The sequence below is a fragment of the Bison bison genome, unplaced genomic scaffold (assembly GCF_000754665.1).
Source record: "Bison bison bison isolate TAMUID 2011002044 unplaced genomic scaffold, Bison_UMD1.0 scf7180017862984, whole genome shotgun sequence".
NCBI classification, from domain to species: domain Eukaryota; kingdom Metazoa; phylum Chordata; class Mammalia; order Artiodactyla; family Bovidae; genus Bison; species Bison bison.
The window spans coordinates 88,078-114,378 of record NW_011493556.1 but is presented as its reverse complement, the minus strand read 5'-3'; the positions used below and the strand labels follow the sequence as shown (position 1 = coordinate 114,378).

Sequence of the window (26,301 nt, the reverse complement as noted above, 5' to 3'; positions counted from 1 at the left end):
TTAATATCTGTTAGAGGTGGTCCTATTTTATCCTTTTGCAGAAATGTCCCTAACACTGTTACTTTAAACATCCCTCCACATTATTTCACTTGGGTACTTGTATACATTTTTTTAAGAACTTTAGCCTCAACTTTCAGCTTTTGTTGCTTAAATCCACTTGGAAGTATTAACTAAATTTGCATTCAAATTCTAAATTTTATTTTTGGGGAAGGAATTTAATATGTCCCCAAACTTGAATCTTTGCAATTAAGAGTATGGTGTATCATACCATTCATTCATCATTACTTGTTTTTCTCTATTTTTAAGTCAGTTATCATACCATCTTAACATTTCTCACTAATTTATTTCTAAGTAGTCTGTGCCTTTGTTCTCATTATAAACTGTGTTTTTCTCTTTTGGATTTTTAACTGGATTTGTTGCTAATAAAGTGCTAATTTCTGACTTCTCTTGAGTATGAAGGGGACCTGGCAGCATGGGGCCCTCATTCCAATATGGTACCTTCATTAGGACATCCACTTGCCACTTTGCCAGTTACTGTACCCATGCCACACATTTCTGTTACTTGCCTGGCCCCTGGAGGCAGATGAGTTCCTTTAGGGTTGGGTGAGTCATGGATGTTGGCATCACTGTGGGTGCCACGCTCTGTGATGTCCCCAGCTGTGGTCCTTGCCTGTCTGATTTCCCTGAATACAGTGGCACCTGCCTGGCCTGTAGATCCACCACGTCTTTCCAACCCTGACTGCTTTTCTGCAATACATTCTGGCCTCTCAGATCAGAAGCAAATGTCAGCTTCTCCTACCCAGCTATACCTCCACAGTCTTGCCCTTCTTGGCCAGAGTGGTCCATGCCCCTTGGCTGAGCAGTAGTCCTAAAGGGGCTGCAAATTTTCCTCTCATCCACTAGTATGGTAGTTTACTTCAAAGGTCTGCCAGTTAGATCCCTGGCCTTATCACAGCTCACTGCTCCCTCCCTGTGCTCCAGCCCCTCTGCCCCCCCAGATCTCTGCTGCCCACCTATAGCAAAGCCACATAGGTTTCAGACAAAGAGAAAAGAATCTCTAAGCCACCAGCACAATTTTAACTTACTGGGACCACACACACTGCCACAATATCAAAATAAAAGCTCCTGAAGGATTATATTTTGACTTATTAAGACACTTATTGCATACATTTCCATGATTTGTAGTATCACAAATTCTCAGAGTGTGCTGCCCTTGCATTCACAGACTCAGGGGAGCTTGCTCATTTGCCTATTTTCCGTATATTTCCTCCAACATTCTCTAAACATTCTCCCAAAGGTACATTTCTTATTTCTTTTTAACTTTAGATATTTCCACAATATCCCTTTTCTTTCTTTTTCTTTTTTTTTTAATCCTAAATCACAAATCCTCTCCCAACATTCTATTTCTACACTGGGAATGAATAATTTACTTAAAGTGCCCCAGGTTTATTGCCAACAAGTAATTGTGGTTGATTAAAGATTTTTAAATATGTTATTCCTATTGTGTATATTTGTGAAGTAAACAGGCTATATTTAGACTTCTTTCCAGAGACTTTATATTTGTCTTTTGTTTTGATTCTTTCACTGTTGAACATTATTATTACCATGAAAGTCTTTTCTCTTTGGGATTGAGTTCACTGTTTGCCTTTCTCTTTATAAGAGTAAAGGAATACGTGTTGTCCTTCCATCCATCCACCACTCCATGATGTGTGTCCGTTCCATTGACAGTTATTCAGTTTGGGTTCGTCACCTTATTTGTGGCCTCTTTTCCACTGGCCCCTCTGTTGGCTCTGGTGAACAATATATTGGAAATAAGAGTGGACGCGTGGAAACTGACTACCCAGTATAGACGCATGGTGCCAGAAAAAGCCCAGGACATCGGAGCATGGCAGCCCATCATGCAAGGAATAGCAATTCTGGCTGTGGTGACCAATGTGAGTAAATAGGCTTCGCAGGGTAAAAACCTTGAAAAGTCCAAAACTGCATTAGTGTTGCTGCCTAAGGAATCCAGTGTTTGGTATTTCATAATGTGGAGGAAGACGCTAATACTTTCAATCACATGAACAACATAGTTGCTGTAAATGTAATTGTTATTATTTTTTAATATATTTTGTTTATAATTATTGTTGGTGACTTACAAGACCTCTTACAGAGGCCGTTGCTAACAATAGTGACTATTATGCTTTTGTTGCTCATTTATTAGTTTTATTCAATAGAAACATGGTAATAGTATTAACAGTAGGTACTAACTCTTTTAATCCTCACATGACTATAAAAGGAATTATCAAATAGTACTTTTATAATGGAAATAGAAATCTATCCATTTAGAGTTTGTAGACCCTAAAATAAGAACAGTCATTCCACCATATTTTACTGTATATTCCAAATTATCAATTCAAACTAGTAACTACTTGATGAAGAAGTATGTGCTTTGTGCATTCCCCGTCATTCCTTACCTTCCTTGTGTCATGGGACAGAGGTTCTTCAAGGAAGTGGACTTAGGGCAGGTTCCAACTCTCCTCCTCGACCCACCCTTGGTCTTCGTTGTCCAGTGTTAGTCATTAGCTAAGCACCTTCGTGTCCTGCATGTGTCTGAGTGATGAGGGAATAGAACTCACCTGTTGCAGTCTGTACTGATTATGGACCAGTCTGAACAGTCTGTCTACTTCCCTACTGCTGCCCCCACAGGTCGGCAGGGAGCTGTCAAGCAGAGCAGTTCGCAGTGCCAGCCCATCAGGGAACCTCCTTCCCCAGAAATATCCAGACACTCAAGGTTATTTCCTGCCTTATTCCACTGCCAATTTCACTCCCAGGTTAACAAAATAATATTCCAGTTTTAACTTCTTAATCAAGTCCCACTTGCCTTGAGTCCCCTGCCTTTTCCCACAAACCCTTGTAGAAAGAGAAAAGAGTCTGGCAGTGCCTATGAGTCAGGCTCCCGGCTGAGGGGCGTCTGCCCAGACCTTAACACTTCGGAGCTTCATTTTACAATTTGTAGATTGAATAATTTCCTGTCACATATTTTCAGACTATTATATACCACAAAGGGGGTATGGGGAATTCAGTGAGTCAGTGCATGGGATGCACAGAGCCTGGTCCTTGGGATATTAGCAGCTACTCTTGTTAGTCACCCCTGGAGGAGGGCACGACAAGCCACTCCAGTATTCTTGCCTGGAGAATTCCATGGACAGAGGAGCCTAGTGGGCTACAGTTCATAGGGTCGCAAAGAGGCAGACACAACTGAAGTGATTTAGCACACATGCATGCACACACTCTGTTATCATCTTCATCACACAGCATCATTTACAGCAACTCCATAAGCTTTGCCAGGTGTCGAAACTAGAGGCACAAGAATTTTACAATATGTCACTGTCTAGACCATGGTCACAGTTTTACACAATAAGTTATGTGGAACCCAGCTTTCACCCCCCAAGAACCCTCAGTTTATTTGGATCACTTGCTGTCTCTCCTTTTTGGAGAAAGTTGGCAAATCACACACACAAAAACAACTGTGAGGTTATATCCATCTCCATTCACCCAAATAGCCCCCACCTTCAGCATCCACCACGCTGCAAAACAGGCTGATGTTCAGAAATACGACAGTGAGGCCTTTCAAGCTCCACAGTCAGAAAAGTATGAGTCTGTCATGTTCAATATACTATATGACATGAAGCCAGGCTGGAACGTGGAGTTACGTGCTTTAAGGAAATTTTTAGCAACAGGGTTTGGAACTAAAAGGTTTTTGTTTGACCTTCAGCTAACCAGAAAATTCAATTGACTCCTACTCCCCATTACTCAAGCATCCTGTCTTAATTGTATGAGGCACCTTTTCCTCGTCAACCAAGCATGGCTCCTCACCATTAATGCAGATGGAATATTGGCCGTATCTTCAAGGCTGCTCTACCTGCATGTGTGGGTGGGCACACATGTACCCACTGATTGGTTCTACTGGTTCTCATCCAGTAGTTGTTTGTTCTTATAATTCAGGTGCTGGCTTATTATACACTAGAAAAATTGTTTATTCAATTATCAATTAAACTATAGTGACTAGCGTTAGTTGGTCAGTCATGTCCAACTCTTTGCGAACCCATGGACTGTAGCCCACTAGGCTTCTCTGCCCATGGAATTCTCCAGGCAAGAATACTGGAATGGGTTGCCATTCCCTTCTTCAGGGGATCTTCCCGACTCAGGGGTTGAACTCAGGTCTCCCGCATTGCAGGCAGGTTCTTAACCATCTGAGCTACCAGGGAAGCCTAATTAAACTATGGACAGTCCTTTTTTCCATATTAAGGTGCTAGAGATTCCAAGGTGCAGGTCCGCTTGCATATAATTCTATAAGAATTAAACATGTATTTTATCCCCTCACATACCTAATTTGTGCCTTCCCAACCTCACATGCTCAGTAACAGCTAGCTTTCCATAATAGGGGAACTTTTAGGAAGGAGGAAGAAGAGAACAGCTCCTCAGGATTTGAAAGGGCATCAGGCCAGAGTTTGGTATAAAATCATTCATTTTAAAGCTGCTGGTTCAATAAATAAGCTGAATTGACATTGTTGTGTCATGCCAGAGCATCTGCTATTGACGACCAATTTTAATTTATTTTGATATAAATGGAAAATTGTGTTTGGAACAGCATGGGAAATGAAGCACACTGCATTTATTTGTGCTCCTGCGATGTGTCTTAGAGCAGCTGATTCAGGAGGAAAAAGTATCTTGTCAAAAGACAATAGAATTATCTTCCGTATTGGAATTTGCATAGCTTCTTGAAGCACATCTGCAGGTGATTCTGTAAAAAGCTCTAGTTGAGTTAAATGATAACAGGAAATTTTAATCTATTGAACTCTGGGAAAAGTAAAATAGTGTTGCCTTACACCACCACCACCATCACCAACAGGCAAGAATACACACCCAGAGAGACTTTACATCAGAGGAAATGACAAAGCTGGTTCTGGTAGGGGAAATTTTGCAATAGAAAAACCCCTCAGTTGTTTTTCTTGCTTTGCATGAGATCTTTGTTGGCTTGTGGTCTCACTGTGTCTAAACCATATGTTCAGATGAATACTGTTAAAATCGTGTTGTGCAAAACATGTCTGTTCTTCTGCTTCAGAAATGACTGAAACATCTAGCTTTGTTTACTCACATAGAATTTGGATTGAAGCATATTCATTACTTTCTCCTTCCGTGACACCAGTGTTACATGTTGGAGAGTTTGAAGCCCAAATTTGAACTCTGGAGAGAATTCATGTAATTAATAATAGCTTTAGATCCTAATGAAAGTCTTCCTGACACAGATTCAGATTTAAGACTGATCCATATTTATTCCTTTAATCTGGAAACACACTAAACTCTCTTAAAGTTTTTTGATAACTATAATCTTTCTGTCTTTATCCATTTAACCTTTTGGAAGTTGAAAGGCTTAGACACTAAGTCTAACAAAATAGATATCATTGCTTGATTATGTGAATAGAACAATCCCAACACAGTTTCTTGCTACTATATTTTATTGAATAGTAAAGAATTCTTGCTCTCTAATGAAGCAACAGACATAAGTATATACTGAAAGTTTAAATCAGACTGTGGGGTTGAGTTATCTCAACAAGTCAAGATACTATAGGGGAGAAAGTATAAATTTGAAGGAAAATATTTGTTATCAGTTAGTATTCTATTTTTAAGAGACAGTGATTAAAAAAGCAATTTTTATCAATTATTTATCTACAAAGGAATCATATAAAGCCAGATTATTTCCATAATATTGATCTTAGTATTTCACATGCAAAAGGACTTTCTAAATCATAAAAATTAAATTATATCAAGTAGTGCTCCAGGGTTGATTGAATTTTATTATATTCTATTTTAAAAAATATATTACATGTAACATATGCAAGTGGCTCTCGAGTTATCCACAATACCCTAGTCTACAATTATTCTTACTGTACTTAAGATACATAATAGGCAACTATCAGGGCTTTGCTTTTGAACTGCAGGTGAACTGCTGGACATTCCCTTCAAAGACCAAAAGCAAACAAACTACTTTAAAGCAGCTGCTCGAAAGTTTTAGGACATTCACTACTTATATCCATTTGACAATTCCTGAATTTTTAATTTAAAACACTCAACTGATGAAAATGTAATTTTGGCATGTCTGTTAACCCTAGCTATAAAGGCTCTAAATTAATACCCTCTCTACCATTTTCTTCCAACACAGGCCATGATCATTGCATTCACATCAGACATGATCCCCCGCCTGGTGTATTACTGGTCCTTCTCCATCCCGCCATATGGGGACCACCTAGACTACTCAATGGAAGGATACATCAACATAAGCCTCTCCATCTTCAATACTGCCGACTTCAAAAGCAGAGTCAAGGAAAACCCATACGCTCGGTCTAAATATGACACGTGCAGGCAAGTTCTACTTCCAAGTGTTTAAAAATACATGTCTTCTTTTTCATTGTAATATCATTCTATTTGGTATTTAAGTGAAGTTGCTAGATTTCTTTTTTCCTCGCTTTCTTTTCAATCAGACTTAAAAAAGTATAAAATATAAAAGTTACTATAGATTAAGATTAGAACTTTCAAGCCAAACCTTAGGCATCTCCCTTAGGCAGCAAATCTCTAGCTTTCCACCTGTAACCTATTAGACCTGGAAGTTTAATTACTCTTTAGAATTATGTAAAGTAAGAGTAAGCAGATGCAATGTGTGATTCTGAAGAGGCTTTGCTATGTGTAATCTAGAAACATTTATTTGGGGCTTATTTATGGTTTTTTCATTGTGTTGTTGAGAATGTGAATAGGAGACAGCTTTGAGGAGTTTAAATTTTAAAGTCTTGATTGTATTAAAGGCAGGATTGTATTTTATTTTTTACAAATTGTAAAGTATACCTATAACTTTTTAAAAGATTTGTTTGCTTATTTTTGGCTGTGCTGGACCGTCATTGCTGCTGCTGGACTTTCTGTAGCTGCAGCGAATGGTGGCTACTCCTTGTGGTGTGCAGGCTTCTCGTGGTGGTGGCTTGTCTTATTGCAGAGCACCGTCTCAGACATTGCGGTGCAGGGACTTAGCTGCTCCATGGCATGTGGGATCTTTCTGGACCAGGGATTGAACCCGTGTCTCCTGCATTGGCAGGCAGATTTTTAACCACTGTACCACCAGGGAAACCCCCATAAGGCACGATGTTAAAATGAGAGTTTCAAATGATTACCGAAAGACTTATTCGGGGGAAAGTCTTACATCTTAGAAATTAAGAAACTCCGAGAGTTCCAAAAAGCAAGATATTTCAGTTGTTACAACTAATATTTTATTCAACCACAACCTGACGCTACTGAATGATGACAAAATAGTATCATCACTTAACAAAGCAATACAGAGACAAAAACAGTTGATACCTCAGCCCAGCCTAGCAGTGTTCTCTAAAAGTATTCCAAAGCTCTCTGCATTGATTTTAATGGCTGATAAGATCAACTGTGGACAGTGTACATCAACTAAGTTATTAATTGATAAGTTTGTTGACTGTATGGTATCGTAGTTTTGTTTTTTTCAATCAAAGTCTAAAATCTAAAGAGACTTTAAAATTTAAACTCCTCAAAGCTGTCTCCTATTCACATTCTCTACAACACAATGAAAAAACCATAAATAAGCCCCAAATAAATGTTTCTAGATTACACATAGCAAAGCCTCTTCAGAATCACACATTGCATCTGGCTTACTCTTACTTTACATAATTCTAAAGAGTAATTAAACTTCCAGGTATAATAGGTTACAGGTGGAAAGCTAGAGATTTGCTGCCTAAGGGAGATACACTCAAGCAATAGCATATGATGTCTGACAACAAGGAAATTAGGTAAGAAAACTATAAAAAATAGGTAATATTCTCTGTAGCATGTTTCTGAAAATATGGTAATTTGTTTTAGTTACACTCTTTTGAGGAAGCAGGGATAAATTTTGATATTTCTGTTCTTTTTTTACAAAGATGGAAACCATCATTACCATCTTGTAAGTTACATGAAATATTACTAGAGTAGTTATTTCAGGGTTTTGTCATCAAATTAAACTCCCAGAAAAAATCTGGTTATTCCCCGGTAGCCTCATGGTCATGATGCAGGGCTTTCATTGCCGTGGTCCCAGGCTCAGTCTCTGGCCAGGGAACTGAGACTCCACATGGCATGGCCAAAAAAAAAAAAAAAAACCCAGAAACCCTTGGAGAAAATTTATGAGATGACCAATTTAAAAGAGTGTTGCATTAAGTATGACCTTTTTAATGGGCCCTTGTTTACTTTTGATTAGAAAAAATGATCTCCTTAAATGCCCCCATCTTTTTTCCAGGTATCGTGATTTCCGGTACCCTCCTGGACACCCACAAGAGTATAAACACAACATCTATTATTGGCATGTGATTGCAGCCAAGCTGGCTTTTATCATTGTCATGGAGGTAAGAAAAGTTCACTTTGAAATAGTTTATAAGGCAGTGTTTTTGCAGACCATTTATTAACTTTTAAGTGTTGTCACTTCTGACTTAAAATACATAATATGTCTTATCTCTTGCTAATAATTATTTCTATAACATTTGTTATATTTGACCTGAGAATACCCATAATGCTTTCAGTAATTAAATAAAGTTGGTTATCTGCTGTAAAGTTAAAAACATGTGGGCTTGCTGCTGCTGCTAAGTCAATCCAGTCGTGTCCGACTCTGTGCGACCCCATAGACCGCAGCCCACCAGGCTCCCCTGTCTCTGGGATTCTCCAGGCAAGAACACTGGAGTGGGTTGCCATTTCCTTCTCCAATGCATAAAAGTGAAAAGTGAAAGTGAAGTCACTCAGTTGTGTCCGACTCTTAGCGACCCCATGGACTGCAGCCTACTAGGCTCCTCCATCCATGGGATTTTCCAGGCAAGAGTACTGGAGTGGGCTGCCATTGCCTTCTCTGGCATGTGGGCTTAGGGAGATTCAATTCCTTTCAGTTCAGTATTAATTGAAGGCCTTTTTATTTGGGGAACTGGGCTCCGTATTAGGCTATGAAGAAGTTTATTCAAGATAAGTAAGATATCTTCCTGGAGAAACTTTTATGGCTATAATAGTTTATTTGTATTGCATTTTCACACTAAACCTTCTTAGAATAGTTTTTTACATCCCTGAAATTTACCAGCTCTGAAAAATACTAAGGCAGCTATTCAATTTGAAATTGATCTAGCCGACTTTACTTCTTACACTGAGTGAATAACTACTACTAAATTCTAAAGGTTCAGAAGTTATTTGATTGGTGTGGTCAGTTAGGATTTCGTTTAACTGCAAGAAACAGAAAAACCCATCTACAGTGGCTTAAACAAGTAAGAGTTGATTTTTTTTCCCACATAGCAGATTTCACTGGAAGCAGGTGGGTACTCCTGGATCAACTCCAAATCCCTGGTGTAAGGAATGTATCTGTCTTCTGTAGGCTTACTTTCATTATATGTCACTCTGTGGTTGTAATATGACTACCACAACTCCAAATAACACATTTATGTTCTAGGCAGGAAGAAGGAAAAAGGGTGATGCTAGCCATACCTGTTCCTATGTTAGGAAAGAAAAAGTTTTGCCAGAAGCCCCTGGAGCAGACCTTCACCTGCATCTCACTGACTAGAACTAAGCGCATGGTTCCTCTTAGCAGCTAAACAGGCTGAAACAGGAGGTATTTGGTTTGGGGACAGGCTACTTGGCTTAGATAATTTTTCTAGTATTTTTTTAAATAGTTATCAAAAATTAACTGAGGAAAGTAGTTCATTAGTTTACTGTATCACAAGTAGAGTGCAGTGTCTGATATGTTGACAAGAGTTACTAGTTTATATTCAAATATGTAGTTGCCAGTGTTTAGACGGCTCCATTTGATATCATGATGGACTGGATACTGTGAGGGGCCATCTCACTATAAAACATTTAGAACCAGCTAGAAACATAATTTCCTTTGCAGTTTTAAGCTTACTAGAAGGAAAGAGAATATAAAAAGAGGAAAAAAAGATAATGGCTTAAGATAGAGTAGTGAGCACCTCTGAAGTCCAGGAGTGCTCTGAGAACAAGTTCTGTTATTAGGCCTCCAACTAAAGGTTCAAAGAGACCAAGCCTTGGGTCAGAGTGAGCCAGAAGAGCTGAACTTCAGACCCTTAGATTCAGCCAGGGACCACACAAAAGGCTAGATTTGTCTCAGAGCAGATGGAAATGTACATCTTCTCTGAAGAAAAGTATCCTTAATTTAGACCTCAGTTTTTTTCCCCAGATTGGGATAAGCAAATATGAACTAATTATCAACGATTAACAATGACAAAGGGAAAAATTTAAATAATAAAATGAATGAGATTTAGCCAATAAAATCTGAGAAAACTGATTGGGACTCTCAGTAACTCTTAAGAGTTTGAATTATCAGATAAGGAATATATATTAACTGTATATGAAAACGTTTAAATAAATGACCAAGCCAAAATGAACAATAAGAAACTATAAAAAATTACAAGGCAATTTTGGAAAGTAATTAAATAGAACTTTTAGAAATATAGATAGTTGTTGAAATGAAAATATTCACATACAGATAAAACAGAAGTTTCAGTTCAGTTCAGTTCAGTCGCTCAGTCATGTCCGACTCTTTGCGACCCCATGAATCGCAGCACGCCAGGCCTCCCTGTCCATCACCATCTCCCGGAGTTCACTCAAACTCAGGTCCATTGAGTCGGTGATGCCATCCAGCCATCTCATCCTCTGTCGTCCCCTTCTCCTCCTGCCCCCAATCCCTCCCAGCATCAGGTCTTTTCCAATGAGTCAACTCCGCATGAGGTGGCCAAAGAACCGGAGTTTCAGCTTTAGCATCATTCCCTCCAAAGAACACCCAGGGCTGATCTCCTTCAGAATGGACTGGTTGGATCTCCTTGCAGTCCAAGGGACTCTTCAAGAGTCTTCTCCAACACCACAGTTCAAAAGCATCAATTCTTCTGTGCTCAGCTTGAGAGAATTAGTGAAATGAAAGACCGATCTGAAAAAAATTGTCACTAGCACATCACAGAAAGATACGGAAATACAAAAAAAGAAGTTAGGACAGAAGGAGAAAAGCTAACTTTCAAAAAAAGGATAATGGAGAAGTACTAACTGAAGAAGCCCACATTTATTTTGCATGCATTGTAAGGAAAACACATCACACCTATGAGAAGATCTTATGTAACCAGAGAAAAAAAGATGACAAAGAAAGTTCAGGTTAGAATGAGAGTAGACTTTTTAACAACAGCATAGAAGCCAGAAGAGAGGGGTCTAATATCTTCAAAATGCTAAAGATGGTAACGTAAACTCCAGTGATAGCAAAACTTTGAGTAACTGGAAAATTTGACCACAGTGAAAACACCAGGCCAGGCTTTCTAGGAGAATGATACCAAACTTTCTACAATACTTTATTTCAATCTTATACAAACTCCTCCAGAGATCAGGTGGAAAGTTAGAGGAAATACTCTCCATCTCCTTTTAGATACTAGAATCAGACAATAGAATGAGAAAGGGAAATTATAAGTTAGTCTTACTCAATACATAAAATGCAAAGGTCTTTTTAAAATGTGCAGACTGAATCTAGCAACATATTTTCAAAAGATAACATCATACCACATTGGCTTTGTCCCAGAAACACAAGCGTGGTTTAATAGAAAATACTCATATCCATAAATATTACCTACCTCAGAAATAAATGGGGGGAAATAAACCTAACTAAATCTCTTTCTGACTTCAGTTTTTGCCTTATTACTACTATATGATTTCTATCATTCACACTCACTAATCTCTCTCTCATCTCAAAATACTCATTTTTCACACCACCTAACTTAAAGAAACATTTGACACAACTGATCACTCCTCCTTGAAAGTCTTCCTCACTTGGCTCCCAGGAACACACATGTTTTGCCTTCCCTCCTACCTCACTAGGCAGTCCCATTTTTAGCTTCTTTGCCAGCCCTTCCTTTTCTTCTTAATGATCCTGGAGCTCATTCCTTGGTTGTCTTTTCTCTTTACTCACAGCCTTGGTGATTTCATGCAGTCTGCAGACTTTAAGTGCTATCTGTATGCCTGTGATTCATTAATGGATATCCCCGGAAAACCTCTCTACTGAGTTCAACCCATCAATCCAACTGCATACTTGACCTTTCTGCATGGATATCTAACAGATACCCCAAATCTACTGCCCTAGATTCCCATATTTTCTTAAATCCACTCAATATTCTCCCCCTACCCTGCCCTAAATCTGTTCTGTCCACAGTTTCTGCCCCTCCCCTCAATTATGGCAGTTCATCTGAACAGTTGCTCAGGCCAGAATTCTTGAAGCCCTGCTTGTTTTCTCTCTGTCACTTATTTCACATCCAATCCTGTTAGCTTTTGCTTTGAAATATGTCACAAATCTGACCACTTCTTACCAGCTTTGCAGCTGCCCCCAAGTTGGAGCCACCATCATTTCTTGCTCAAATTAGGGCAGCAGTCTACTAATTGGACTCCCTGTTGTCTTCACAGCTCACTTCAAGTAAAAGCCAAAGTCCTTATAATAGCATTCAAAGCCCAGCACAATCTAGCCACGCTCTATTACTTCCCTGATGGTAACTCACTCAGCCTCCCTGGAATACACCCAGTAGGCTTCCCCCATGTGGACTCTGTGCTAGGTATTCCCTCTGCCTAAAATGTCTTTTCTCCTGATGTTTAACTTCCTAACTTCCTTAAAGTCTTTGCTCAGTGAGGCTTGTCTAAACTGATCTACATAAAATCTATATAAACTTTATCTCCCACCATAACACTCTTCATAACTGTTACTCTGCTTTACTTAGCTTATATCTCTTGTTTTCCCCATAGTTCTTACACATTTTAAGGCTATGTGTAATTTATTTGTTCTTAATTATGTCTATTGTGTATTATCTCTGTCCTCTTGCTAGGTTAGGGTTTTTGAATGGTGCATAAATAAAAAGGTTTTCAAGCTCATTAGTCATCAAGGAAATGTGAGGAAAGCTCAAAGTGAAATAAAGTTCATTGCATAGTCATCATGTTCATTTGAAAAAAAAAGAAGTGATGATAATAAGTGCAGACAACAGTGCAGAGTGACTGAAATCACTACACACTGCTGGCGGTAGTGCCGCTGTTGTGGAAATATTTGGTACCATCTTGTAAAATCGAACATTCATGTAACGTAGGGTCTCAGCAGTTGCACCCCAGCTGCAGCTCTTGAGAAACTCTCACAGGTATTCTCCAGAATCCAAGTGTGTGAGTGTTCCCAACATCATTGTTTCTAATCCAAAACCTAGGAACTAGAGCAATACCTTTTGATAGCGGAACAAATAAAGTATTTTTGCACAGTGGAATGTTATAAAGAAGTGAAAATGGACTATAGTTATACATAGTAATGTTGATGAATCTTAAAAATTAACTTTGAATGGAAAAAAGCAATTTTCAAAAGATTATACCATACAGTATCATTACTGTTTTCATAAGGCTTAAAGTGAGTAAAACTAAACAAGATGTTCTTTGGGGGATATATACATACTTTGTTAAACTATTCAAAAATAAATGAAAATGATCTACATATACTCAGATAGATAGGTTAGTGTTTACCTTTGGGGATGAGGCCTGGGAATAAGACAGGAAAGAAACACACATAAAAATGTCATAACATCATCTGTGCCATGGTGAACGTTCTAGATGTTAGGGAGATATATTCTTCTCTACATAGCAAATAGTATGGTTGAAATTTATGAAGTAACAGAATGTAGATCCATGGCAGAACCACACCATGGAGGTAGAGCTTGAACACCTACCACCCTGCCTGATACACTGCTGTAACGACCGGCAAAAATAAATGGAAGAGACTCTGTGTTCCCCTCCATCTCTTTGTGACTGACTGACATTTTTTTTTCTCTCCCTCAGCATATCATCTATTCTGTGAAGTTCTTCATTTCATATACAATTCCAGATGTATCAAAAAGCACGAAGAGCAAGATCAAGAGAGAAAAATACCTAACCCAGAAGCTTCTTCATGAGAATCACCTCAAAGACATGACCAAAAATATAGGAGTCATAGCTGAGAAGATGATAGGAGCAGTCGTAGATAACAATTTACGACCAAAATCCGATTAAGAGCTTTATGTTCTGAGAAGCACTTTAAAGAATTTAGCTCTGTCAAAATTTACTATGAATCACTAATGACAATGTTTAAGTTAAATCACTTTGGCAAATAGGAGTCTTAACTATCGCCATTTTCATGCAGATTATTTTTCAGTTTCAGCTAGTGATGCAGGAACTGGAAAATGTAAAATTGAGTTGAAGAAGGGCATAAAACTAATCACCAGAAAGACCAAAAATGTTACTTTTGGGGATAAATTGGAATTTTAATCATACACAGGAATTCTCTTCATGTGCTTAAAGAAATAACATCTAGCAAAGCAGAGTGGAGTTTTTTCCTCATCTGATTATTTTCATTCCTTTCTGTTCTGAAGCACGTGATCTTTTTTTATTTTTAGGCACTGTTTTGTTTCTTCACTCTTGCTAGACCTGTTCCAGAGTTATCCTTCCATTACAGTACCATCATTAAAGGCTAGACATGCTAGCTCTTGTGTGATTAAAAATATCTAACACAGAATTCAGTTTGAATGCTGTATTAAGTTGCAGATAGACCCAAGACTTTACAATATTTAGGTGTATTATCATGTTCCTATAGAAAAGGAAACCTAAGGTAATAAGAGGAAATAGTTTCAGTCTTCATCTTGGCCTATCTTTCCGTCTCGGAGAAATACTCTTAATGGATTGAAATGAAGATTGCATTTCTGAGCATATTTGTGCTATTGATCAGGATAATTAATTTACATCCAAAGATACGTCGTATCTTGAAAAAATGAAATCAAGTGATTAAAATTACATATTTATCAACATAATGATTTGGAAAAGATGAGCCTATCGAGTTGCCACCAGTTGCCCTTTACTGTTAGATCTAGGAAGTACAGTATTGCAAGGACCCTTGTGATTGGCTCACAGCCATCGTAACAGCACAGTGCTACGCACGTCAAGAGAACAGCAGGTCTCCTCGGTGTGACCTCACCGTGTTCCTAAGAGGGGTTCTGCACACCCTGGTGATCAGCCTGCCAAAGCATCTGCCATAGAGAAGGTAGCTCAGCACATCCTCTCTTCTCTTACTTTCTGCCCAGTAACTTGTTTGTAATTGCATGTTTGCACCCGGGGAGTGTTTTTAGGGAGGGAGACGGAGAAACAGGGGGATACCCAGATTATTCCCAAACAAGAAAAGAGACTGGATTTGATTTGAATTTTCAGCCTCCTATCGAGCCAATCAGGCAATTAAGGGTCAAAAAAAACCAATTGGTTTGGTCACAAGCCCTGCTGTCAGCTATAGGTAACTTCCTGTTGAACTCCTGTCCCACTGTGCACATCTTGCCCTCGGTTTATTCAGTTCAGCACACTTTACTGCACTTTACTGCCTTTTGGGTGCCTAGCCCTCTATAGGCTCTAGAGAAGACACAGGGCCTGTACCCCTCACCAGTTACTGGTGACAGAGCAGGGCTGGGTGCAGAGAGAGCGTCTGGCACCCCGCTCTCTCTAAATGGGCCACTCGCCACCCATTACGATGCTGCTCAATGCCCAGGTGCCACAGGAGCCGAGGCACTTAGAATCCCAGCAGTGAAGAACAAGGAAACACTTTTCAGTGAGCAAATTGACGGGCTTGCTATAATAGCTGCTATGGCAGCTTCACTCCAGGTCATAGTTCTAAATGCCTGCCATGAATGTTAACAAACCACGGGGGTAAAAAAGTATTAATGTAGGATTCAGCGAAACAGTATTCTGGACTTTTGAATTGTCCCAGTGGATCAGGATCATTTCACTAACTTTCTTGATAATGTTAAGGGTATGTGTGATCAAAGAGTGCTCGTGACAGGCCACATGAGGTCTAGTCACAGAGGGAGCGAGAAATGCATTTCTTCCCAGCAGGGAAGCATTCTCGTCCCTTCCCTGCTCACCTGGGACGCTGCTCCTGAAAGTGGTGCCTCTTCCTCTCGTATTACCTCTTCTCTTCTCTGAAGTGTAGGACTATCTCCTAGTGTTGGATTTGGCAGTTACTCGCTGTTTGTGGAACTATAAACAAGGAAATGTTCTTGCCTTATCTCCTTGTATATAAAATAGAACTTGAATTGTGCATTTCTGTTTTCATAAATCGTCTTCATAGTTCAAAATGTGCTTCTGCGGACAGGAGGGAAAAAAACCTCTATGTGTTTAAAGGCAGCAAATGTGAAGTATGACACTGCCAATACTCCCCAGATGGCCAGGTTGCAATGGAGACCTAGGGTCATCTGTGACACCGACGCTGTTCATGTAAGTCTAGTGCTGACTTGCGGGTGATGAACATGTGGGGCTGTGCCTGCAGGCACTGGTGGGCTGGATCTGTAAATGCGAGCAGAGGCAGCCCCCTGGCAAAATGGAGGGGTGTGGCAGTGGACCCATGAAGGGAAAATCTGGCCCTAGACCTGCCCCATGTTAACCACTAGAGAAATTTTACTTTGTATACTTTTGTGATGCCTATGAATTTTAACAGATCAAAGCATTAGACCAAAATACTCAGGAGATTTTTCTCTAAATATCCCTGATATTTTAGTTATGTCAATAGGATGGGAAAGCTTTCGTTTTTGTTTGAAAACTAAACAAAACCATCTTGCAAACTGTTTATCACTGAAAGTCTTCCCTTATAATTGCACGTGCATCTTGAATTTCAGAAAACATTAATTCACAATAGGGGAGCAGGACGTGCTCTTTGTTGAAACACTTCTTGTACCGTTTTCTTGTGTCCATATTATATTTTAAGATGTTTGAAAAGTTAAAATGTATGAACAGCTTAAGTAAAACTGAAATATTCATGATGCTTTTCATACACTGTGGCATAAGATGTAAAGTTTGTAATATTTTGCAAATTTCTGTGCATTTTAATATTCTTTTTATAATTATGAGCATTTTAATAAATTCATTTTTAAAACAATACTGTGGCCTACTCTGTATGCAACTGTCATAATGTTTTTAAGAAAGCAAATGTGTATCTGTTTACCGGTTTTATGTCACTCAGATAACATGTGCACTTTTATGTGGCGTATATGTAAAATTATGTTTTTCATAACCTATACTTACTTAAAATATGATTTTTCTGGGGAAAATGGAGGGGTAGGATTTCAGTCAGGGCTTCTGCAGAAACTGCTGGGACTGAGGCCCTCATAGGGCACCAACTGGAGACCAGATGTGCCAGTGTTGCGCTGCATCAGCTAGTAGGAAGAGGTGCTTCCTGTTAAAGGTATAAAGGTGCTTCTGCATGCTAAACCCGGAGAAGGCAATAGCACCCCACTCCAGTACTCTTGCCTGGAAAATCCCATGGACAGACGGGCCTGGTAGGCTGCAGTCCATGGGGTCGAGAAGAGTCAGACACGACTGAGCGACTTCACTTTCACTTTTCACTTTGATGCATTGGAGAAGGAAATGGCAACCCACTCCAGTGTTCTTGCCTGGAGAATCCCAGGGACGGGGGAGCCTGGTGGGCTGCCATCTACGGGGTCGAGCAGAGTTGGACTCAACTGAAGCGACTTAGCAACAGCAGCAGCATTCTAAACCTGGAGCATGTCACCTGACATGAGGCAGTGTCACCCAGACAGGACACATCTCTAATAAGGCTCAGAAATGTTGTGTTTGGATCTGCTGTGGCCTTTGAGTACAGAAGGGAAAATTATGGGAAAGAATATAAAGGAATTTTTCATTAGAAAACCAACCTTTTTTTTTTAATCCTATAATACAACATAGAATCCAGATTTTAATTCATTCCATCCTTTGATTTTTTTTTTTTTGGACCAGCTTAAATCTCATTAGGCTTCCAATAAAACTAAGTCAAAAAGTGTCCATAACTGGACAAACAGGGTAAAGTGTTTTCTCTGATTCTTAAATGATGCTCTTGGGACAGGTACAGATGATGTTCTTGTCCCTTCAAATATTTTAAGTCCAGTAAAGGAGCAACTAGAAATTCTTTAGAAGCACCTCCTTCTTATTTGGGGAAAATGGTGAAATCTTCAATAACTGATATCTATCTGACCCCATCAGGTACTCTGCCAGATGTTTGTTTACTTACACATGATCTCACTGCCAACATGATTTTATTACAAGGAAATTTTAAGTAACTTTAAAAAATTATGACAGTACATGATTTAAAAAGAAATATATATGTTCAAAGTAGACCTCATTAAACTTAAAAGCTTTTTGCACAGCAAAGGAAACTAAAGGCCAGGTGGAAAGTCAACCCTCAGAATGGGAGAAAATAATAGCAAATGAAACAACTGACAAAGGATTAATTTCCAAAATATACAAGCAGCTCATACAACTTGATACCAGAAAAACAAAAGACCCCAATCAAAAAGTGAGAAAAGACCTAAATAGACGTTTCTCCAAAGAAGACATACAGATGGCTAACAACACATGAAAAGATGCTCAACATCGCTCATTATTAGAGAAATGCAAATTAAAACTACAATGACATATCACCTCACACAAGTCAGAATTCAGTTCAGTTCAGTAGACTCTGCGACCCCATGAACTGCAGCACACCAGGCATCCCTGTCTATCATCAACTCCCGGAGTTGACTCAAACTCATTGAGTCAGTGATGCCATCCAACCATCTCATCCTCTGTCATCCCCTTCTCCTCCTGCCTTCAGTCTTTCCCAGCATCAGGGTATCTTGCAATGAGTCATTCACATCCAGTGGCCAAAGTATTGGAGTTTCAGCTTCAACATCAGTCCTTCCAATGAATATTCAGGACTGATCTCCTTTAGGATGAACTGGTTGGATCTCCTTGCAGTCCAAGGGACTCTCAGAGTCTTCTCCAACACTACAGTTCAAAATCATCAATTTTTCAGGGCTCAGCTTTCTTTATATTCCAGCTCTCACATCCATACATGACTACTGGAGAAACCATAACTTTGACTAGACGGACCTTTGTTGGAAAAGTAATGACTCTGCTTTTTAATAAGCTGTCTAGCTTGGTCATAACTTTTCTTCCAAGGAGCAAGCGTCTTTTAATTTAATGGCTGCAGTCATCATCTGCAGTGATTGTGGAGCCCCCAAAAATAAAAGTAGCCACTGTTTCCACTTTATATATTTCCCCATATATTTGCCATGAAGTGATATGACCAGATGCCATGATCTTAGTTTTCTGAATGTTGAGTTTTAAGCCAACTTTTTCAAGCTCTTTCACTTTCATCAAGAGGCTCTTTAGTTCTTCTTCGCTTTCTGCCATAAGGGTGGTGTCATCTGCATATCTGAGGTTATTGATATTTCTCCTGGCAATCTTGATTCCAACTTGTGCTTCATCCAGACCAGCATTTCACATGGTGAACTCTGCATAAAAGTTAAATAAGCAGGGTGACAATATACAGCCTTGATGTACTCCTTTTCCTATTTGGAACCAGTCTGTTGTTCCATGTCCAGTTCTAACTGTTGCTTCCTGACCTGCATAAAGATTTCTCAAGGCAGGTCAGGTGGTCTGGTATTCCCATCTCTTGAAGAATTTTCCACAGTTTGTTGTGATCCACACAGTCAAAGGCCTTGGCATAGTCAATAAAGCAGAAGTAGATGTTTTTCTGGAACTCTCTTTTTCGATGATCCAATGGATGTTGGCAATTTGACCTCTGGTTCCTCTGCCTTTTCTAAATCCAGCTTGAACATCTGGAAGTTCATGGTTCACGTAATGTTGAAGCCTGGCTTGGAGAATTTTGAGCATTACTTTACTAGCATGTGAGATGAGTGCAATTGTGCAGTAGTTTGAGCATTCTTTGGTATTGCCTTTCTTTGGAATTGAAATGAAAACAGACCTTTTCCAGTCCTGTGGCCACTTTTGAGTTTTCCAAATTTGCTGGCATATTGAGTGCAGCACTTTCACAGCATGATCTGATCTTTTAGGATTTGGAAGAGCTCAACTGGAATTCCATCACCTCCACTAGCTTTGTTCGTAGTGATGCTTCCTAAGGCCCACTTGCCTCCGGTCAGAATGGCCATCCATCATCAAAAAGTCTACAAACAAAAAATGCTGGACAGGGTGTGGAGAAAAGGGAATGCTCTTGTACTGTTGGTGGGAATGTAAATTGATAAAACCACTATGGAAGAAGGTATGGAGATTCCTTAAAAAAAAAAAAAATAGGAATAAAACCCTGTATGACCCAGCAATCCCACTCCTAGGCATATACTCTGAGGAAAACAAAATTGAAAAAGTCACATGTATCCCATTAATCATTGCAGTACTATTTACAATAGCTAGAGGGGGAGCCTGGTGGGCTGCCGTCTATGGGGTTGCACAGGTTCGGACACGACTGAAGTGACTTAGCAGCAGTAGCAGACCATGGAAGCGGCCTAGATGTCCATCAACAGATGAATGGATAAAGAAGTAGTACATATACACAATGGAATATTACTCTGCCATTAAAAGGAATGCATTTGAGTCAGTTCTAATGAGGTGGATGAACCTAGAACCTATTATACAGAGTGAAGTAAGTCAGAAAGAGAAAGATAAATATCATATTCTAATGCATATATATGGAATCTAGGAAAACCGTACTGAAGAATTTACTTACAGGGCAGCAGTGGAGAAACAGACATGGAGAATAGACTTGTGGACTTGGGGAGAGGGAAAGAGTGCGTGAGATGTATGGAGAGAGTAACATGGAAACTTACATTATCATGTGTAAAATAGATAGCCAATGGGAGTTTGCTGTATGGCCAAGAAACTCAAACAGGGGCTCTGTATCGACCTAGAGGGGTGGGATGGGCAGAGGATGGGAGAGAAGTTCAAAAGGAAGGGGATATATGTATACCTATGGCTGATTTAGGTTGAGGTTTGGCAGAAAACAAAATTCTATAAAGAAATTATCCTTCAATAAAAAATAAATTTAAAACAAACAAAAAAGAAATACACATGTTAAAAGAAGAAAATCTCAAGTTATACAAGGTGGCTGAACAGGAAACCTAAGTCCTGCTATTACCCTAGCTCAGGCCAGGCCACTCCCCAGAGGTCCCAGGAAGTATGAGTTAAGACCACCAAGGGCAGTCTGTTTGCCCAAAAGAGACTTCAGAGATGTTCTTTGGTTTTTGTTGTTGTTGTTGTTTTTCAAAGTATAGTCAGTGTGTTGAGGTTTCAGATCATAAAAGCTAGTTCTTTCCTTTAAACTTTGAAGTTGAGCCCAAATCCTATTCTTTTCATAAATTTAGCAAATTTTACCAGTTTTAAAAAGACTTCTGAATGTTTGGCTCCATTTGCAAACTTAATGAAATGCTTTAAACTATCTGAAATAACAGTTATAAGTTTAGTTCAGTCTGTTTCCTTTCTAAGTACTACAGTTTTGCAACCATGACCAAGAAATCATACGTGGAAGAACTACAAACTCTTCTTTCTCCTGCTCATCTCTTTAGAGGATTCCTTTCACAAACCCACGATCTCCCGTGTGACCCCTCTACTGGGAGGCTGAAGGTGCAAGTGGACAATGGCCAGACCATACATAAAAATACAACACTGACCCACCACCTGCAGCAGCCAGCCTAGGAAACCAACCCTTTATCTGTAATATCAGTCTAGGAAGCCAACCAGACTTGTAGGAAGTCAAACTATTTTCTTTCTAGTGACAGGCCAGGATGCCAAACAATAGCCTCTGAAACAATCAGCCCCAAATATCCAGGACTTGATTAATAACTGACAGCTTCCCTAATTTTTATCCCTACTTCTGTCTTAGGACCAACCAGAGAAAGCCAAATATGCACCTCTCACCAATCAAGCAGGACGCCCTCTTCTATTACCCACCTCCAGCTTCCCCATACGAATTGCCTCCGATCAGAGCGCACCTGAAGTCTTCCCGTTTTTCCACTATATACCACTCCTCTGCCTGCCTTTGAGTCTCTGCCAAAACACATGTGACAGTACTAATTCCTTTGCTACAGCAAGCTCAGAATAAATAGGCTTTGCTTTTTCTCATTTAGTTGGTCTTTTTCTTTTCTTTATTTTTTAGTGGAGGATAATTGCTTTACAATGTTGTATTGGTTTCTGCCATACATCAACATGAATCAGCCAGAGGTATACATAAGCCCTCTCCCTCTTGAGTGGTCTTTATTGCTACTAAATTATTTAACCTAAGCTCTAGCTTCCTGCCATGAAATGGGCCTAAATAGTTCCACCAGTCAGTGTCATTTTGAAGTCCCTAGTGTGTCACACTGGATTCAGTGTGCCAGGAAGTATAAAAAAAAACCACAGGATGAATATAAGGCATCTTCTTGGAGGTGAGTGTTTCAATGATTAAGGGAGAAATTGTATCAAAATAATCACAGATATGCTATGGCATTGAATGCAAAATGTGAGTGCATTTTTAATTTGAAATAGCAATCTTCAAAGGAATTATATGTTTATGGTGAGCTGCTTCATCTAGGCCCCTAGGTCATACCTATACTTTCCTTTCTTCATGGGAACTTGGCTGGAAATGTCTATGAAATATTGACATATTTTGAAAGCACCTTGTCAGCCATAAGATTTGAGAAGAATGGTTCTCAAAGTGTGGTCTAGATTCCTTTAGGAGAGTCTGAGACTTTTTCATGAAGTCTACAAAATTAAAGCTATTTTCATAATTATGTGAAAATAGTTTTAGCCCTTTTCACTCTCATTTTCTTACAAGTGTACAGTGGAGTTTCCAGAGGCTACAGAACATGAGATTTGGCCACAGATTGAACACAGAAGCAATTATGAGCATCCAGCTGTAAACCAGATATGAAAACTATAAAACAATATACTATACTCTCATTTTAGGGCTTCCCTCATAGCTCAGTCAGTAAAGAATCTGCCTGCAATGCAGGAGACATGGGTTCAATCCCTGAATCAAAAGATCCCCTGGAGAAGGAAATGGCAACCCACTCCAGTATTCCTTACCTGGAGAATCCCATGGACAGAGGAGCCTGGCAGGCTACAGTACATGGGGTCGCAAGAGTCGGACACAACTTAGTGACTAAAGAGAGAGAGAGATTCTCCTGTTTAGAAAAATAGTTATTTTTCATTTAAACATTTTATGTATAAAATGCCATAGGGTTTTATTTTTAAATTAAGTAAATTTTTTAAATTTCTCAGTTTTTGTTTCTAATATATTAAATATTAATAGATGTTATTCACATAAAAGCTTTTTGGAGCTCCAAAAACTGCTTTATAATACTCTAAGATTGTGAAGAGACTTGATGATCAACAAGGATGAGAACTACTGCTTTATACTAATAAAAAATATGAGTCAGAGCCAACCATCACATTCATGTTGGATTTGGACAGTAAAACTCCAAGCGTGACAGTGTCAGAAAAAAGAAAAAAAAAACAGTGTGCCTTTTCAATTCTCAATGCATGTAAAGTGCATCTTGTGGTCACTATCAATGACTTCTATTAAAGCCCAGCTCCAGCACAAGACTGCATTGGTACTTCTGCTCTGAAAAACCTTTTATCCTTGCCTGAAACCTGCAGAACTCTTGATCTTGCTTCCCAGATGTCTGTCCTGGGCTGCACAGTTTGATGAGAACTGCTGCAATTTCTTTTGTGTATCTGCCACATTCAGCACATATTTCTGTATATATTTTGGATTCCAGCCTGTTTTGGAAATCCCAGGGTCCCAGAGGAAGAAGTGTGACCAACAATATTAGTGGGCTAGATGCCAAAAGTAGCCAGAACTACATATCCTGGTGCCATTAAGAGGCCCATTGGAAAAACATGATTGAATACTGATCCTATAAACCATATGCAAGGAGAATTGCCATTAAAAATGATCTTTTAATATTTTTAAAAAGGAGGATAGTGTACTTACTCATTGTTTCTAAGCAGATGTGGCAGTAGAATTTCAATAAATACTTGCTGAATGAATCAATAAATAAATGAATGAATGCCTTACCTTCCCTGATACCAAGTTTTTCCATTCAAGAAATTTAGGAAAAATACCCCAGAATGTAGAATAAGGTTAAAATGGAAATCACAATTGACACTGCATATGGAAAACCCTAAAGTCTCCACACAAAAACCACCCAAACTGATAAATGAATTCAGCAAGGTAGCAGAATACAAGATTAACATACAGAAATTGGTTATATTACTTTATACTAAAAATGAAATATCAGAAGGGAGATATAAAAAAATACCTTTTAAAATTGCATCAAAATAAAATTCTTGGAAATAAACCTGACCAAGAAGGTGAAAGACTTATATGCTGAGAACTATAAAACATTAATAAAGGAAAACCTGAAGGTGATTCAAAGAAAGAGAAAAATATCCCATGCGCTTGAATTGGAAGAATTAATATTGTTAAAGTTGTCATACTACTCAAAGCAATCTACAAATTGATAGCTTATGGTGAACGATGTCAGATCTTCTTCGGGATCTCCGAAGAAGAAGATTTAGCTTCAGGACCAGGGACCAGGCTTGATCACTCAAGAGCTTTTGTGTAGCAGTTTTATTAAAGTAAGAAAAGAGACAGAGAAAGCTTCTGACACAGACATCAGAAGGGGGGTGGAGAGTGCCCCCTTGCTAATCTTTAGCAAGGGAATTATATACTTTTTAATTAGTTATTACAATAAATCAAAAGAATGTCTCAGGTTGTAAAAAGTTTACCAGACCCACTCCCACAATTTACATTTTAGGATTACAGGGTTAGAACTTAACAAGAGAAAGATCCTACCAGACCTACTCCCATAATATACATTCTAAGATATCAGTATTAGTCAGAAGGTTTTCAGGAAGGAGAAACTGTCCTCAAGTAGGATACATTGTTATTATATAATCCCTAAACCAGTGAACCAGTGAAGTTGCTCAGTTGTGTTCATCTCTTTGTGACCCCATGAACTGTAGCCTACCAGGCTCCTCCATCCATGGAATTTTCCAGGCAAGAGTACTGAAGTAGGTTACCATTTCCTCTTCCAGGGGATCTTCCCAACCCAGGGATCAAACCCAGGTCTCCCACATTGCAGGCAGATGCTTTACCATCTGAGCCACCAGGGAAGCCCATATAATCCCTAGTAAAGAGTTTAAACTGAGTTGTTTTTTGTGTAATCATCAGTCCCAGGAAGAAAAAAGAAAAAGACTGTTTTGTGTGACTATGACTAGGGAATGTAGAGAAAAAAAAAATGTGTCCTTTCCTCCTCCTTGAGAATTCATGGCTGGATGGCATCACTGACTCAATGGACATGAGTTTGAGTGAACTCCAGGAGTTGGTGATGGACAGGGAGGCCTGGCGTGCTAAATTCATGGGGTCGCAAAGAGTTGGACGTGACTGAACTGAACTGAGAATCCCAGACCCCTATCTCCTCGAGAACCCCAGATCCCTCTCTCCTCAGGGACCCCCAGACTTCTTATCAACCCGCCTAGGAATTGACTCTCTCAAGATTTCATGCAATCTCTATCAAATTACCCATGACACATTTTTCACAGAACTAAAACAAATAATCCTAAAATCTATATGGAACCATAAAATACCCAGAATCACCAAAGAAATCCTGAGGAAAAAGAACAAAGCAAGAGGATAACCCTCTCTAACTTCAGATAATACCGCAAAGCCACAGTAATCAAAACAGTGCAGTGCTGACACAAAAACAGACATATGGATCAATGAAACAGAGAGTCCAGAAGTAAACCCACTCACCTATCGTCAATTAATCTTTGACAAAAGAGGCAAGAATATACAATGGCAAAAGGTAACTTCAGCAAGTGGTGTTGGAAATCTTGGACACATAACCTATAAGACAGCCAGAAAACAAGATGGGATTAGAAAGCCCTTATCTATCAATAATTAAATAGAAATGGATTGAATTCTCCTATCAAAAGTCATAGAGTGGCCGGATACATTTTTTAAAAATCAAGACCCAAGTATGTATCACTTACGAGAGACTCACTTTAGCCTTAAGAACAAACATAGGCTCAAAGTGAAGGGATGGTAAAAGATGTTCAGTACAAGTGGAAGCAAAAAGAGAGCACAGGTTACTATACTTATAGCATACAAAATAGAAATTAAGCCAAAAACAGTAATGAGACAAAGTAATTATGTAATGATAAAGGGATCAATTCATCAAGAAGATACAAAAATTGTATATATATGTGTGTGTGTGCGCATGTGCACAACATTGGAGCACCTAAATATATTAAGCAAATGCTAATAGATCTAAAGGGAGAAATAAGAAAAATAAACTAATAGTAAAAGAGTTCAGTACCCCTCATTCAATAATGAATAGATCATCCAAACAGAAA

General features: G+C 39.1%; 1 protein-coding gene across 2 annotated transcripts in view; it reads left to right on the top strand.

The window, feature by feature from the left end:
* ANO6 (anoctamin 6) overlaps positions 1–17,011 on the top strand; it is a 234,369-nt gene extending 217,358 nt beyond the window's left edge. For both annotated transcript variants that reach the window (XM_010833117.1, XM_010833118.1), the window contains 4 exons: positions 1,729–1,934; positions 6,206–6,405; positions 8,324–8,429; positions 13,903–17,011. In XM_010833117.1, the coding sequence (XP_010831419.1) occupies positions 1,729–1,934; positions 6,206–6,405; positions 8,324–8,429; positions 13,903–14,112 (722 nt within the window). In that variant the 3' untranslated portion in view covers positions 14,113–17,011. The remainder of the gene's footprint in view (positions 1–1,728; positions 1,935–6,205; positions 6,406–8,323; positions 8,430–13,902) is intronic.
* The last annotated feature ends 9,290 nt before the right edge of the window (positions 17,012–26,301 follow it).